Here is a 16,926-nt window from a genome sequence, read left to right as displayed (position 1 = left end):
CACCTCATGTTTGGTTCCCTTCCGGTATTGTTTTCTGACTATTAACTATACGCATTGCATAAATGACACTTTGAAAACTTCTTCAATTTCCCAATGTAATTTTAGTCAACCCAATTTGCACTTCATTTTTTAATATCACAGTATTACACTAGGTACATAATAAAAGTCAGCAAGCAAAACCACAAATAGAAACAAATTATGATATATCCTGACTGCATTTTGGAATAGTTTTCTGAACAACTGTAAGCGAGGTTGGCAAACCTTGTGGGTACAGTATCAATACTTACGGCTTTACCATGTTTTGGCAATATAATATATATAATATTATATATTCTACAGCCTAAAGTGTTCTATAACTCTTCCTAATGTAATTAAACAGCTTTTGCAGTTTGCTTCTTGGCAACAAACAGATAATACATTTGTTTTGCCAGAGCACCAGAGCCCCTCCTGTGTTTTGAATCCCCGAGATAGCAAAAGTCATGTCCAGAACATTGATGTATTCACTTTTTTCTCCTTCTCCTATTTGTTTGATACAGAAAAAATGGTACCATGGCATTTTGTTTTCTTTTCTGAACCAGGAGTGTAAAGGATCTTGGATAATCCCACTTGTTTTTCCACTGCCAGAGTCCTGGCAGAACCTTTCTCTAAATTTACATAGTGCAACAAGTGAAGGAATCCCCGGGTTCAGACTTGATTTTTGCATTTGCTGTGACTGTGCTCTCACAATACTGCCCGCTTCTGTGCAGATACACTCCTGGGTAAATCTGGAGTTTCATTTGGTTTTAATTACAGAGGTAGTAGAATTCACATCCTGACTAAAATATAGACAAATTGCATACACAATGCAACCAACTGTGTAAGTATTTCTTCATTGTTTGTCTTGTACATAAACTTTGTTTGCAAAAATATAAATAAGAAAACCATAGGAGCAACACAAAGCAGAAGTTCTCATACTCAGATTTTTTCTAAATTGTAAAGGCAAATCAAGCTTTTAATTGGATTAAACACAAAAATATTGATACTTTAATACAGTAGTGGTATATTATTTATATATGTATATTCCAACCTAGTGAATTACTCTGGCTAGGGTCGTGCTTTAGAATATTTGCACAGTGATTCATAACCAGTTGGAACAGGATATAGTTGCAGTTTTAATTTATTTTCATTTCTGCGTATTATGGTGTAAGGAATTATGAAGCTATTAATCTGAAGTTAAACAACAAACCATATGCCAGTGTTCTTTGCTTAACAGGCTTACCCAGAAAGCAAATCTTCCTTGGGAGAAGAACTGGTTACAATTTCAAAGGGGGGGGCCTGGCCTTCATTTGACTTGTACAGCCTGTTTTAATGACTCTTAATACCTTCTGATGGTGGCATTGGAGAAACTACATTTTGTATAAGTATTAAATACTCGATCCTATCTTCAACCTTTTAAATAGAGGGTCCTTCCAAAACAAACTCTCTTCAGTAATGTCTCTGTAATCTGCTTGTGTTCACAGTGTTATAAACATTTTCACTTTGCTGCTGGATTCTTCAAATTTTGAAGTACAATCTTTTAAATGTTACTGGCCTGTATGTTTGCAGCACCAGTGAGCACAGATCAATGACAGACATTTATCCTCGTGCCTTGTACACAGCAATAAGTAAAACATCTGGCCTGATACAGTCACATTTGGTTTTGCTTTTGTGTGCTTCGAGCATGAAAGTTTTCTTAAATGTAAATAAAAATATTTCTACCACTTTTTTTCTTGTGTATATGATGCAGAATGATAAAACTTCTGGTATGCTTTTTCTGTAAGTATATGCATATTAGAGGTGGCCTTCTTACAGTGTTTAATAACTTAGTGTTTTCCAAAACAAAACAAAAAAAAGTGATGAGATGAGGAGAAACAGCTTGATGGAAAATGGGTGTAATGGTTTTCTAGCAATAGTTTATCAACAGGGCTTTTGTTGGTTAACTATATGATCTGTGTGGCCTTGTACATCCGATGTATTTTATATATATATGGTTTCTCTGGGTGCTCAAACATATTAATTAAGAAAAAATGCATTATTTGAAGAACTAAGATATCAGGTTTTAGGAATTAGAGGGTTAAAATAATTTGCTGAGTATATAGCCAGCCTAGTGTTCTAGAAATTGTAAAATGTAATTTTTTTTCTGTAATGTTTTATAGGTATTTCTTTATTTCCCATAAGCTGTGAATCTAAATAAAATCCCCAAACCACTTCCTTTTTTTGTACCCTATACGCAAATCAAGTCACATGTTCTGTTTAAGACAAGGTAAATAATTACACCCAAAAGTGCAGCTGGCAATAGTGGATTTCAATTCAAAATGCTTTGGAGCTGCTGCTGAAATCTTCATCTTGAAACTGAAGTGCAGTGAAAAGGATTCTGAAAAGAGCCCAACTACATCTATTTCATAAAATACAAGCCTACCACAGCTGCAAATTTATTTCAGGATGCTGATGGTGCTGCATCTGTTCCACTGACAAAGAAAAGACCACAGTACTTTGCTACTGAGATATCCTCTACTGGCCTTTCTTTCCTTTCCTTTTTCTGTTGTACTCCAAATCACCATCATTGTCAGAACATTAGCTGTCATGGACTAGGGTAGGGACATGGATCTGATAAGAAATGGAAAAAGAATAAGCATGCTCTCAACTCCTCAATTCTAGCTACTGTAAGCTAAATTGTTGCTTTACCTGTAATACAGTAAATATTGTAGCAATTTTAAGAGCATTTTATTATTGATAAACTACTGATCACTATCAGGATATGGACTTTGCTTTTCTTCTTAGGCTATTTTCATTTGTTTCTTCTGCACCCTTTTAATGGAATATGTAGGTCTCTTGAAAGGTAAGGTTGAAAATTGCAAGTCTGGCCTGCATTATGTAACAAATTATTTGAAATGCAGCACTTTTATTTTCTTTATACTAGTAAAGAAAATCAGTATATTTCATTTAACCAAATTCATTCTTCATTCATTTTCAAGGAGTCAAAGAAATTAAGAAGTTTAACAGACTAACTTCACGGCACATCATAAGTTGTTATTTTGGAGAACAAACAAATTATTTTTTTTATAACTTTACAGCCCACTTCTTAATGCTTGCAGTTGCATCTACATGGCCTCCAAGCCAAGGCCCAGGTCTTACCACTGAAAATTCATGCACGATGGGAAAAAAAATAAAATAAAAGTTACCACAACTCTCCCTCCCTTCACTGAAGACATTCTCTGTTTAAACCATTCTTACACCATGTTTTCATGTGACCTGCATCATATTGATTTATCTCTACAATGTGATGTGGGTTTACTAAAGGATTATAGGGCTGACACATGCTTTTCATAAACTCTGCATGCATGGCTGATTTTGTCTTAATAAACAATACATCAGTTAATCCCATGTTTGTTTGTTTGTGTCTCCAGCGATGCAGAGGACCATAAACCTCTGAAAAAAGGAAGCCGGACACCTTCAGACAGAACTGTGAAAAAAGAAGACAGTGATGATAGTTTAGTTGACTATGGAGAAGGTGTAAATGGTCAGTTCAATGAGGATGGCTCTTTTATTGGACAATATAGTGGTAAAAAAGAGAAAGAACCTGCAGAAGGAAATGAAAGCTCTGAGGCTCCTTCTCCTGTAAATGCCATGAATTCATTTGTGTAACCAGAGAACTTGATCCCCTTGCATCTTCAGTTTGCTTAAAGCACTTGTACATCCTCCTTCTCATACTATGAACACACAGGTAACGGAGCTCCTCACCACCAGATGTTAATGCTATGAGAATATGCAGGTTACTACCAGTACACGGCATAATGGCACAGTAAGTGGTATGTTACTATGAATCAAAATAGAAAATTCAAATTTTGTTCAAAACTTGGGTATTTTTACTTTTTTTTAAAAGGAACTGACACAAACAGTAATATCAACTTGTAATTTTGTTTCCTGTTGAAAGTACAGTATAATGCATGGAAAAAACACCCCTACACAACTCAAAGATAATCTTGTGTACACTATAAAAACATGGTTTGACAATTTGTTATGCAGTCCTCAACTGAATCCCTGGATATGAATTCCGTTCTCATTGTCAGAGTGTTATAGTAGTATTATATAGAACTTCAATGTCTTTGTGGACATTGTTGTGAAATTGGTGACTTAATGTCTAGCTATCATATGTCTTTTTGCAAGACAGTTAGGAACAGTATGTACAGTATATAATTGCTAAATGATTTAAGTATGACACTTGCATTTGCTGATGCTTAATGAGACCCTATTATCTGCTCTTTGCTCCTATTACTTTATAGCCTTTTTAATCTACCAAGTATTACAGCAGTACAGTGTTCTATTTTTACATCAAAACACATTGAATTGATTTAAGGGCATAGAAGATATGCATTGCAATGCATTTTGGAATTTGTACAGTCACTGAAAGAAAAACTTTAAAAATGAGGGAAAATATTCCAGAAAACACAGGGCAAAGTACATTCAGTGCCTTTATACAATATGCATTCCGTAATGCGCTGTACTACTAAATCAGTTGGTGCAGTAAACTGTGATTAGCAGACTACTGTCATTGCCAAATAAAGAAAAAATGTGAAGAAGTGTTATGAAACTGCTGTGCTAAAAATGGAAAGTTTAAAACATTTTAAATTACATAAAGAAGAGTATGATTTTTTTCCCTTTAAAAAAAGCTTTCTACACAGTTCCAGCACAGCATGTTTTCATGGCCTTAGCATACTTAAAATAAAAATGAGAATGAACAAACAAACAAAAATCCCAAAACACAACCAGAGTTAAATTATTTACTAACACAGCAAGGTATAAGCTCTTGTAAAATAAATCATTAAAAACCCAAATCAGCTGACTCCATTGGTGAGAGTGCATTTCTCTCTGTGTCCCAGCCTGATCAGTGTGGCAGCTTTGTAATTATCTCCAGCCTGAAGCAGTGTGGGGGTTACCACTTGGAACCACAGCATTCCATGTGACAAGTGCTAATACGGTTTATTGGTAAAGGATTACCCTTATCGGTTAAAAAGTTCTTTTCTTGCATACTATATCAATCAAATGTTTACCTCCAAATATAAATTTTTATAACAACCTATGGTTGAAGGAATGCTCAGTTTCATTTGCCAATAAATTGGTTTTTCATAACTTGCATCAAGTTTAATTTTAAGTAAGCTTTTTATATGTAGATATTTTGTTGAATTTGTAAATACACTTAAAGCAAAGATGCTATATGCTTCTAGGTGTTACAGACAAATAAACCAAGAAAGCTTATGTTGTACTGTGTAAGAAGTACTATAGCCAATGGTGTGCATGGTATTTTAAAGCATCTACTTAATTTTTTTTTTTTTTTTTTTTTTTTTTTTTTTTTTTTTTTTTTTTTTTTTTTATTGCTGTGAAAACAAAATAGTGATCTGCTCATTTCCTGCAGATTCCAACTGAACCATTCATAGCTTTTGCCAGTGCACTACATTAGCCCATAGGACACCTTGCAGCTTTCATGTATATATTGTAGGTAAAGCACAACTGAAGTAATCCCAAATGTAACCCAGCTGTAATAAGCTTCTTTCACACCTTTGAGCTTTCCATTGGTCAGTTTTTTTTAATGGGAACTGAAATACAAAATGAATCATAAGAGCATTGATTACAAAGCACAAAGAGAACATTTCTTAACAGGATTTGCCAATGGTTTTGGTAAAACAGAAATATTGTTTTACTCTTATTTAATTGTAGATGCTGAATTATCTGTGCATGTGGGAGTAAACATACAGGCTCACTTCTGTAATAGTGCAACAGATTTTGTATTAAAAATAAATGTGGTTTTAAAATTTCACTGTTTGTTCTGTTTACACTAGCAGTAAAAATCACATTGGATTAATCCTATAATTAAGAATTCAAAGGGAAAAAACAGCATGAAAGAACTCTGACAGAAATTTTTCCCATGATGTTACAGAACTATCATTGCTGCCACCAAATTATTTACAGAAAGTTGCATACCTTCACATGCTACCATTTGAAAAAATGGCAAATTGTCTATTTCCCATTGAAATCTACTATCTGCATTTTACTTCCATAGATGTTTTTTATTATTTATTTAGTCATATTACTGCAAAGAAAAGAACTGAAACAGTCACATTCTATACCTGTAAGAGTGAATAAGAGAAAGTAAGGATGTTGATTTGAAATTAGGAGCCCTCAGATAAGATCCCAAATAAGGATTTTGTGTCCTAAAGGAATTGTCTGACATACAAATTTATGGTTATCTGTTTTTAAATACTATATGAAGTGAGGAATTTTTAGATATCATCTTTTACAGTACACAAAATCCATTGCAATGCTCTTTTCATATCTTGTCTATTCTATATATGAATGGAAACAGACTGGGCAGGAGGCAGTTGTTCTGCACAGAAGACTGCAGGAGAGCCATAGATTCCAAGAGATGCAGGTGCTTCAGGAGATGTATCCAAAAGTGATGTGTGGGCATGATGCTTGAAAGAGGGATCTTATCACTGAATCAGGAGCCATTCTGTCAGCCTTTCCATATGTAATTGGAAACTCCTGGATATTTCAGCTCCTGTCATCTGCAGACTCAGTTCTGGCACTTGTATCTTCAAATGTCTTCACGCTATCTTCAGATATCGCCTGCCTTGGTTTTTGTAAAGGTATCTTGATTTTTGCAGCAATGTAAATTGTCTGGAAGATATGAAATACAGCTGTTTCTGTTTTAATTAAAGAATATTTCCTTAAAAGAAGGGTCTGAGTTCCCTAAGCTTAGTTGGAAAAAGGATTTCATACAGTAACATTCTTTGGAGACACACATACATTAATTTGTGCATGTTCCCCAAAGTGTACTAATACGTATAGTTGCTACATTTTCCTTTTACTGATATACCTTTGCTTTGGACTTTTTTCTCACTGAAGTGATTGTATAAATCCTGAGGGAATTAAAGAGGATACCCCAATGGTAATTTTTCTTGTAATCTATTCTCACATTGTTCCTAGGAAAATAAAATTTCCTCATGGTTCCATGTAGCAGAGGCAAAGTGGCAAAAGATTTGGGGACCAAATTCTCTTTTCATGATGTCTAGTCTTTAAGACAAACCTTAGAAATTATATATGAAGAAATATTATCTACCATATGGAAGTGTCTTCTTTTCCAAAAAAAGAACTAAGGAGAAAATCAGAAAGAGAATGAGATTCCAATAATTTCTGGAAAGCAACTGTCCTTTGCCATGTTTCTGTCCCACTCCCTCTCTCTGTTTTCCCCCTTCACCTACCTTAGGAAAGAACATTTCAGAAAGTTGGCAGAAGCAGCAACTGGTTTTGTGGGAAGATGGAAATAACTGAATGTGCTGTTTGTAGGAATCTACCCCCAAATGATGCCCCTAGAGTGAAAATAAATCCAACTGGGCATCATGTTTTAATCTCTGAAGGGATCTCTGGCTGCTCTTTGTACATGAGAAGTGGAAACTTTAGACCAAACTGTCAAGATAAATACATGTCAGCAGGACTATGACAGACAGTGTATGTGATCCATTGTGACTGTAAGCAAGGAGAAAAATGGTGATCCCAGTGTTCTCATGAATTTTGGCAGCAAAAATATACACAAAGTTCATTACTGTGCTCACATGTAAATGAGCTAGTTAAAAAGTTGTGATCATGTTCAATACCTGAAGGATGGATTCTTCATTTAGCGTTGGAGAAGTTTGCCCAGTTATGAATTTGGCAGCACCGGCTTTGTCCCTCCAGGAAAGCTGCACTGGATAAATTTGAAGCCAGCTGGCAAGTAATAGGTTTGCACATGTTTAAATTGGAGAGAGGCAAGGAGGAGACAGCTCCTGTCACCTGGACCCAGCCAGCCTTTGACCTGTTTTGTCTTACCCTAAGGTGCTCAACTAAAATAAAGAAGTGTAGAAGGTAGTGTGGTTTCCCTGCCAGCTGAAGAAAACCCTATGGCATCATGTCAGAAATCTAAGCCACTGCTTAGATCTAATTCTGCCTGGCTTTCTATCACATTTTGAATATAACTGATGAGGAGGAAACATACCTAGTCCATGCTGTACAAATACGTGTTTCAGACCTGAGCTTTCAAACAAAGTTTAGACAGTCCAATTCTGATGCCAAACTTTTTTTAAATTACCAGGTCTTGTGCTACATTGAGGAATGAACTACATTTACCTTTGACAGTAAACTGTACTTGATATGTATCTTCCAGAGGGTGCTACTGTATTTCCCATGTCCAAAGACCTCAGAAGAGGGATACTTTGGCTTTGAAACCCAACATCTTACCTGAGAGAGAGGATAGCAGCCCACTCCTCTGCCCTGTGTTTGTAAAGATCTAAAGGGCTTCAAGACTTCACAGGAGAAGGGAACAAATTAAGTTTTCTAAATGGCAGTGTTCAGGATATATTTCAAATAGAAATATATTGTTCTGCAATATATGTACTGTATTGGAAGAGAGTTATGATCATGCTGTTATGAAAAGTTTGCCTGCCTGGTGTGGCAAGAAGAGGTAGTGAAAATGCAACTTCTGGAGCAGAGAAAATACAAGAGCAAAAGTATAATATCTGAGGTTTTTTGGAAAGAGTTGAGAAAAAGCCAGTAGGATAGCTGGCCTGAAGGGCAAAAAGAGAAAAACAGACAAATGGCAGAGGCAGCAGGAGCCCTTGCTAGTGTGGAGCAACACACAGCCCTGCTGGGTGCAGGCCAGACTATTTGTTGCTGACAAACAGCATAAAATAGATCAATAGGACATCATTCCCTTCCAGATTTTATTATTATTATTATTCATTTAGTTATTGTTCCAAGAGACTTAAAACTACTTACCAATCTTAAAAATGTCTGTCAAACAATTGAAAATTGCCAGGAAATTTGTAGGTTTCGCATAGGGGAAGAACTAACCAGCTGGACAATCAAACACACAAAACAGTTGCTTAAATTTCCTTACTTTTTGAAGTGAGCTAAAACGATCTCCTGGAAAGCACCCACTTTCTGTAGGTATAAGGACTAGGCAATCTGAAGAGATCCTTTTGCCTTTTCTTAGAAATTTGTCTAGTGGTCCAGTAATATGAGGAAAGTGGGCATTTTCCTAGCTGTTGAGATAAGGAAGATACAAGGGAGCCATACAAACTGTTTGGTAGATGAAGAATCTACATGATGAGAGCTCCAAACATGAAATACCAGAATTAATGTTTTTAAAGAGATTCTTCAATAATAAAACAGAAGAGGAAAAAAAAAAAAAAAAAAAAAAAAAAAAAAAAAAAAAAAAAAAAGACAGGTAATTGCAACAGTTTCTGGACAAGTCAGAGGACAGATGAATGTAAAAGAATGCTGACATGGGCAATAAGAGTTTGATTTCCAGTAAGGAGAGGGAAAATGGACTTTGCTAGGCTATGTGGTGGCCTGTAGGCACAAATACCATATGAAGAAACACAAGAAACTGGTTACCCAGTTACTGGCTATTAGTGAATACTATAGCTTTAATTTTCTAGCAGTACACAACCACAATTTTTTGGTATAATTATATAACTTGAACAATTAGCCAGCAAGAACTTCTGTTTAGCTGAGATTGTTTTTCCTTCCTGCCCTTTTCACTACAGGTTCTTGGTTCCAAAGTTTTGCTTTAGTGAGGAAATAGCCTGTGCAATTCTACTACAATTACGTAGTGACCATAAATTTTATCAGAAGAGAAACTCATATATATTTTTCTAAAACAAGCTGATTTATCTTTTTTATACTGAGATGCAGACAACTCTTCAATCACTAGCATTTAAGTAACAATTGGCCACTAGAGGGAAGTTACAATTGTTGGTTAACAGAACCCTGAAGCATCCTAAGTTCACATCCCATGTGAATGGATATAAATGTGTGTGTGTCTACATATATAAAGGCACTATAAAATAGTGGTCAAAAAGAATAAGACACAGGTTCATAATAATTAATTTGTCTTGCATAACACATTAATTCTTTTTGTCTATACAACAATGACCCAATTCACTCATTTATCACAACTGTGAATTGCACGGACATTTGGGACAGAATTGCTATTTGAAAAGTAAACTGGCAAGAACTACGGGACAGGGGTGCTTGGTCTAAAATTCGGCAGACAGCCCTGTCCCAAAGGCGTTTTTGAGGCAGAATCAGAAGCCAGACAAATGTCTTGCTAGGCTGTCAGTTCCCAGATATGTGTCTGTAGGTATGTGTGCCTGGCAGCTGTACAATAATAAAGATTTTTAAAACGGTGTTGACCTGGTTGGTGTGTAGCCAACTAGCTCAGCTTTTGCAATCCATGCGAAGCCTACACTGCCACAGTGGGTTTGGAAAAGGTGCTGGCTGGGCAATTTGTAGGGCAGCGGTTCATCTCACTCAAGTACCGTACTCCATGTGTTTTTGAATTTGTGGGGATTGCCCTTAACCTCGTGTCAAAGGAGAAGAGCTCCAGGCCCCGAGGCGGGAGGGGAGGGCGCCTCAGCCCGCTCTGGGGCGGGGCCAGGCGGTGCTGGGGCGGGGCCAGGCCGCTCTGGGGCGGGGTCAAGCCCTCAGGGGTGGGGTCAGGCCGCTCTGGGGCGGGGTCAGGAGGCTCTGGGGCGGGGTCAGGCGGCCCTGGGGCGGGGTCAGGCCGCTCTGTGTGGGCGAGCCCGGGCCCGGGGCCGCCGTCAAGTGTTTTCATCGGGGTGGGGAACGCACGGCACATTCTCAGTGTCGCAGCCCCGGGAGTCCTGCTGCTCTGAAATGAGATAAAGAAATGCTGAACTGATTCACGTTGTCAGACAGCATCATCCTCAGAGGGACTCTGCCCGCGGGAACCGGCTCAGCACGTCAGGCCCATTCCTCTGAGGAGGAGGAAGCTCTGGCCTGTGGGATTGGCATCACATCCTCCCGGTGGTGGCACCGAGGGCAGGAAGGGGGAGGCCCCTGCAGGGGGTGCGCGGCTTTGTGGCTGGAGACTTGTTGCGTGGATCGAGGCAGTAGAATAAAATAAGAAAGCCTGAGGTGTTTAGAAAATAACAGAAGCTTTCAAAACACTACTATAGAAAAATCATTGTATATCAGCATCATACCAAACAGATGCATGCTGCTTTAGAGATGGGAATGCAGCCACAGGTTAATGATTAATAATGAAGAAAATGTAGCAAGTTTTTTCTTTTTCGCTGCTGGTGAAAGCAGAGATGCTGAAAACTGGAACCCCAGACAGATGTTTCAGATGGAGCAGGCACTCTCCACCCTGCTGAAGTCACTGGAGCTCCTTTCATTTACACCAGCTGAGACTAGTGCTTGTGGCATTTTAGGCAGGTCTTCAGGCAGAACTTTGAATATAATTAATATTTTTTAGTGAGTAACTGTCTAATAGAGTGTCAGGGTCTCTCCACTAATGACAGCAGCCTCAGCCTCCAGTGGGGACATCACAGCCACAGCCACTTTACGTGTTGGAGATAGTAATCTATCAGAACTGTGATTTATTCTTCTTTTCCTAAATCACGTATTTCAGGCTGCAACTGAAAAAACATTCTACTAGAAATATTAAAAAAGCAAAACTCTTTGATTCTGTATCTTAATTTTGGTGAGAATATTGCTCATCACATGTTCACTTAGTATTTGTTATAATAAAAACGTAACAGGCCCATTGCAGAAGCACAGTCCATGTTTTTATGAGGCTTGCTCTCAGGGTGTGCATTTTAATTCTATACATAAAAGCTTGGAGAGAATCACTGCAATATCCTTTTTACTTGTATATAAAAGTTTTTGTCTTAATGGCTGGAATTTGATGTCCCATGTAAAAAATAAGAGAAGAAACAAGATAAATTTCACTATCACTCATAATCTTTTCTACAGGTTCAGTTCTGGTTTTGCTTGTGTGTCAGGCTTTTTTAAAAATACATCTAGTAGGACAGGTTTCAAGAGTGATTTACATCTGTTCATCACTGGATGATGAGGTTCAGAGATGTTCAAAGAAAGATTATTGTGTACCATTAGACTTTGTCAAAAATCTGATGTGACAATCAGTGCAACCTAGTCCTGCATTTAGCAAGTTCTTTCCCTGTAACTCAGATTTTAATGTCAAAGAAGCTTTCATGTCAGACTTGAATTGGTAATAAAAATACACAGATACTGAATTTGAAATGTTCAGCTATTTCAAGTGACAAAATAAAAGCTAATGTATGAAACAGATGGATTACTCTAGTTCAAGACAAATGAAGAACCAGTAAATTATGGGGCGGTTAGGGGGTTGATTTCTATTGAAGATAACATAAAGTGAAGCATATGGGAGCAGAAACTATAGCCTTGCTAAAAGTCTTGGCATTAGTTTATATCCTGGTCTCACATCAAGAGCTGCAATTCCTGCACACAGCCTTAAGGAGCCAGCTCTGCTCTGAGGCAGGGCTCTCACCCAGGGCCAAGTCCTACCACCATCCCAGAAAGGAAGAGTTATGGGGGAGCAAGGTCACTAAAGGAAGGCTAATCCTTGAAGCACATCTGATTTTCCACTCCTTCAAAGTGCTAGATGAACGTCTCATACAGTAATCAGGCATGCACTGGAAACAGTTCCTGCAAACAGGATGGCTGTGGCCACTTGGTTTAACTTTGTCTTAACAAACATTTTGTTATGCATTTTGAATTTAACTCTTTAAAGAGCTGGCACATCCAGAATTGTTTGTACAAAAGGAAACTATTCTAATAAAGAGTAAACCAAGGCTTTGTGCACCTTTAATTCAGGCCAGCAAATACAAACAGACCAGTGTGTAACCAGGCAGAAGATCAAAGACACATGAAGGTGCCCACCTCAGTTGGCAAGATCACCCCTTTTCCTTACACAGGGCAGAGACTTGTACTGGCACAGAGATGAACATTTACCAAGGTTAGGAGAGACCAGCCTACCCAATGTCATGAGGCTCTTCATAGTGGAAACGGCCCCAAGCCACTTCTGCACAGTCAAAGAAAGTGTCCAAAAGAATAAGTTAATGTGTTTCCTTTGCCAGTATGGGAAGAGCCTGCCTGGTCAGAGAAAAAGGGGAAACCAGCATCACGCAGTGTCCAGATCTTTCTGAGCCAGTGTGATGTTAGTGCTGGCAGTCAAGCTGTCACCACAGCAAGCATCCACTAACCCTGTTGTATGGCAATAAACGGAGACAAAGCAGGACTTGGAGGTATGTTCCCGAACCCCTCCTGAATTACTCTGCCTGGAATTACTGATCACAAGTGAACTGTGCTAAAGCCAAAACAGGGCATCATGGTTGCTGAGGAAGGGCATGCTTTGGTACGGAGAGTCATGTGTCATTCTCAGGTTCTCTTTTGTCTTGGCATAGTGGTTGACTCCCAAGATAAGCTGTGACTTATGTAAAATCAAGTGTCTACTGTGCTTTTTTGTTAATTCACATTGTTATGTATAATAAGTGTGGTTACAGTAGCTGTGGATAGGACAGACAGTCAAACTAAGTACTGAAAATGAACCCCTGAATATACTGTGAATAGACCACCCATTAGTGCTCCCTACTGATCTCGTGATAAACTGGATATTTTTACTGCATATTACACTGTTGTGCTCTTACCTTGCATGCTGGTCAACAGAACACTTGGAACTAATCTGTTGACTTTTGTTTTTTTTTGTTTGTTCTGATAGAGACACTTGAGACCCATGTAAAGGAGGAGGAATTTAGACATCAGCATGGATTTCCTAAGCACATTAACTTTACAGTAGATCCTCACCTCCAAAGAACCCTTCAGAAATGAGTACACATTTAAGTAAATTTGAGTACACACACAGACAATTTTGTTGTACAAAACAAAAAAGCATTTGTCCTCACTGCATAAAACACTCAGAGAGCTAAATCCTGAGATAGCTTGTGTCATGCAAAATGAGTATATTCCTGAGATGCTGTAGCTTGGTGGCTGTGAATCACAGTGCTGCTCAGGAGATCTGTAAGTCTCTCCATGTTTCATTGCCCCTAACAGGTAACAAACTAAAAACGCATCGGTGCAACTCTTCTAAAACTGAATGTCTTTGGGTTTAATCCCAGCTGGCAACTAAGTGCCACACAGCCGCTGGCTTCAAATGGTTTGCCTGGATAGGTTTGTTGAAAGGTTACTGTCCAGATTGAATAGCCCCAGGCATTCTGTTTCAGTTTTGGCATGGGTCCCTGCGTTACACTTGTAAGAAAGGTTGTCAACTTTATTAATCTATCAACTACTTTTTTTCACCCTCTAAGATATTAATAAGCTGAAAACATGCCTCACCTTGAAGTGATAGCCAAAGTCATATTTGGGCACAGATAAAATTGAAATATATACTGATTAAAATAAATTGCACATAGCTGAACTGCATGTGGGCCAAGTGCTAGTAATGTGATATTATAATTAACAATTGCACCCCTACCTTTTCAACAGGTATGCTCAAACCATATTCAACATGTATACCTATTTTCACTGAAATATACATATACCCAGGTATTTTCAGTCATAATTTCTCAGAACATTCAACCCAGTGCTGAAGCCTCCCCTTGTTCCAAAGGTTCAGTACAGCTTTGGAACATGTTAGTTTGCATCATTCTGCATTAGAGCAAACAACTGAAGCTAAGCCCTAATCCAAACATGCATTTGGAGTGTTTTTGACTCTGCACTGGCCTCAGTGGATTTGTCTTCACTGTTAATTAGAAGCATCCCTGGTCCAGGCTCAGTTCTGGGGCCCCGACCAGCCCCACAGCACTGCTGTCAGCTCATTATCAGGCTGCCTTGAAGGGCTCTGCAAGTGCTCTGTAGGGTCTCAGAGGTACCTGCTCCCAGCTGGCAATGGGGACAGGAACTGTGTGAGCTGTGACTCCCTTCAGTGCTGTCTCAGCATGTTCCATATGCCAAATATTTAGGATGTACCACATTCATGCTGCAGGAAGAATGTGATCCCGTACCACTACCACAGCTTTAGACTTGGGGAGGGGGAACGAGGGTCAGTTGAGCCACATTGGGAGACCCCCCTGCAAAGTGGGGTCTACACAAGGTTGTCAAGCCTAGCTCTGTGCTCCTTGGTCTTCTGGCTTCCATCTCATCCTACACCTTCTTTAATCTGAGGATACACGCATAGCTGCACTTCTCTGGTCCTGTGACAAATGTGACACCCTGAAAAGGGAGACAGGGAGAGAGAGGGAAAGGGATCCTCCAACAATAATAACTTTAAATAAAACATCCCCAAATTACCCAGTCATATATTCTGAGAAAATAAATAGTTGGTTTAGAAAACCCACCTCTGTGTGTGTACTTTTGCAAGCAGAATGGTGACCATGTCTACTGGAAAGCAAGATCAGGCTGAGTTCACCACACTGTGAAATAAAATCCAAAGTGGCTAGTAGGGAGACTATTCCACTCTTCTGTGAGGTTGAAGACTCTCTCCAGCTAATGACAGTATAGAGTAATTGATCTTGTGTGGCTGGGATATTTTACTGCAGTGCGCAGCTTTTGCTCTATGATCACAGATGAGTTTTATGACAGGTTAGTTTTCCAAGGCTCATCCTTTTCTCTCTCATATGCTATGATCTATTTCTTAAGATAATATGAAATTAAATTCCATTGTTTGCTTAAGACACAAGAAATCATCACTATTAAAGATGTCTATTTAAAGTTTCTTTCTCAAAATATTTTAGTTTTTAAGGACATGAATTAACAGCAAAATTGATCAGGAAAAAGTGGACAGATCAGAGAACATGCACTTATTGTATACATAGAGTGGCCAGTATGTATGATGTAGGTGTACCCAATTTAAGGTATATTTCATTTATACACTGAATTACACATTAACACCCCAACAGAATTCAGGGGTAAGTGCCAAAGAAGAGAGCATAGGAGGGGTGAGGATGTTGAGGAAATAGGTAAACAACAGATCAGAGAAAATAGGCAGAGATAAGAAAAGTGTAAGTGACCAAAACAAGACTTTTCTGCTACAGATGTATTTACTTCTGCAGTTTTGAAAGAATAAATCTCTAAGATCTTCACGTTGGTTTTCTATGAATAGGCAAGAATAAATCCAAGAATAAAAAACCTTTATTGCCACTAAGATATGAAGGATTAGTGAATTAATGGATGTTTCAGGCATTAACCTTGAAACAAAAAGCAAAAAGCTGACTACACAAGCCTAAAAGGAAACTACCTGCCTGTTGCTGCATGCACACTTCTGTGATGCTTTAAAATGTTTTTTGTTGGAGGGAAAAGAACAATTTTAGACCCGAGTAATAGCCACTCTTCTAGCAAATAGTAGTTAATAAGACATCTATGGAGAATTGAGTTGATTTAAATACTTTATTCTAAAGGGTATTCAACAATCATGTTCTCACTAAATGGATAATCAAATAAGTCACACTCTCCATTTAGAAATGCAGTTGATTGTTAATGGACCTTACATCTGCATGCACAGTTTTTTTCCCAGAATCCAGCCCTCTTTGAAGGCTCACACTGCACTAAAACCTCCAAGCTGAAAAAACTCTGCTTTATGTTTTGGATAGTCAAACCACAAGTGGTAGACTACAGACATGCCTGTTATCAGCTTCAAAATTAGTAACTTCCTGTGGGTAATAACTTTAAGGGTAAATTGAAATTTATATGGCAGTGAATTTAATGGAAAGAAGATCAAATTTTCACTGTTCATTACCATTTCCAGTGGGTTCAGCTTGCTGTTGTGCTGCCCTGACCACCGTGTGCCCTTCTGGTAGTGAAAGAGAACAGAGTTGCTCCGCAGTCCATGTCAAACTGCTCCCACTGAGTAGGACAGAAGAGGCGGAAACAGATAGATCCAAAAATGAAAATGAAAAACCAGGACTGTCAGAATTCAGGAAACTTGGGAAAGAGATCTCAACATCATTAAGTAAGTCTTTTTTCACTACTCTTATGTCTGTGATTTTCCTGCATGAGATCGGATCCATCACCAGAAGGAATCCTTTATGGGTT

General features: G+C 38.3%; 1 protein-coding gene across 6 annotated transcripts in view; it reads left to right on the top strand.

Annotated features, from left to right (window-relative positions):
• The window catches only part of NRCAM (neuronal cell adhesion molecule), a gene marked incomplete at its 3' end in the record, with an annotated part of 143,496 nt that extends 138,112 nt beyond the window's left edge, over window positions 1–5,384 (top strand). For all 6 annotated transcript variants that reach the window (XM_083860570.1, XM_083860568.1, XM_083860566.1 and 3 more), the window contains one exon: window positions 3,426–5,384. In XM_083860570.1, coding sequence (XP_083716696.1) covers window positions 3,426–3,663 — 238 coding nt within the window. The remainder of the gene's footprint in view (window positions 1–3,425) is intronic.
• Between the last annotated feature and the right edge of the window lie 11,542 nt (window positions 5,385–16,926).

This window comes from Zosterops lateralis (assembly GCF_965231275.1).
Source record: "Zosterops lateralis genome assembly, chromosome: 4".
Taxonomy (NCBI): domain Eukaryota; kingdom Metazoa; phylum Chordata; class Aves; order Passeriformes; family Zosteropidae; genus Zosterops; species Zosterops lateralis.
This window is presented reverse-complemented; position numbering and strand designations above follow the sequence as displayed.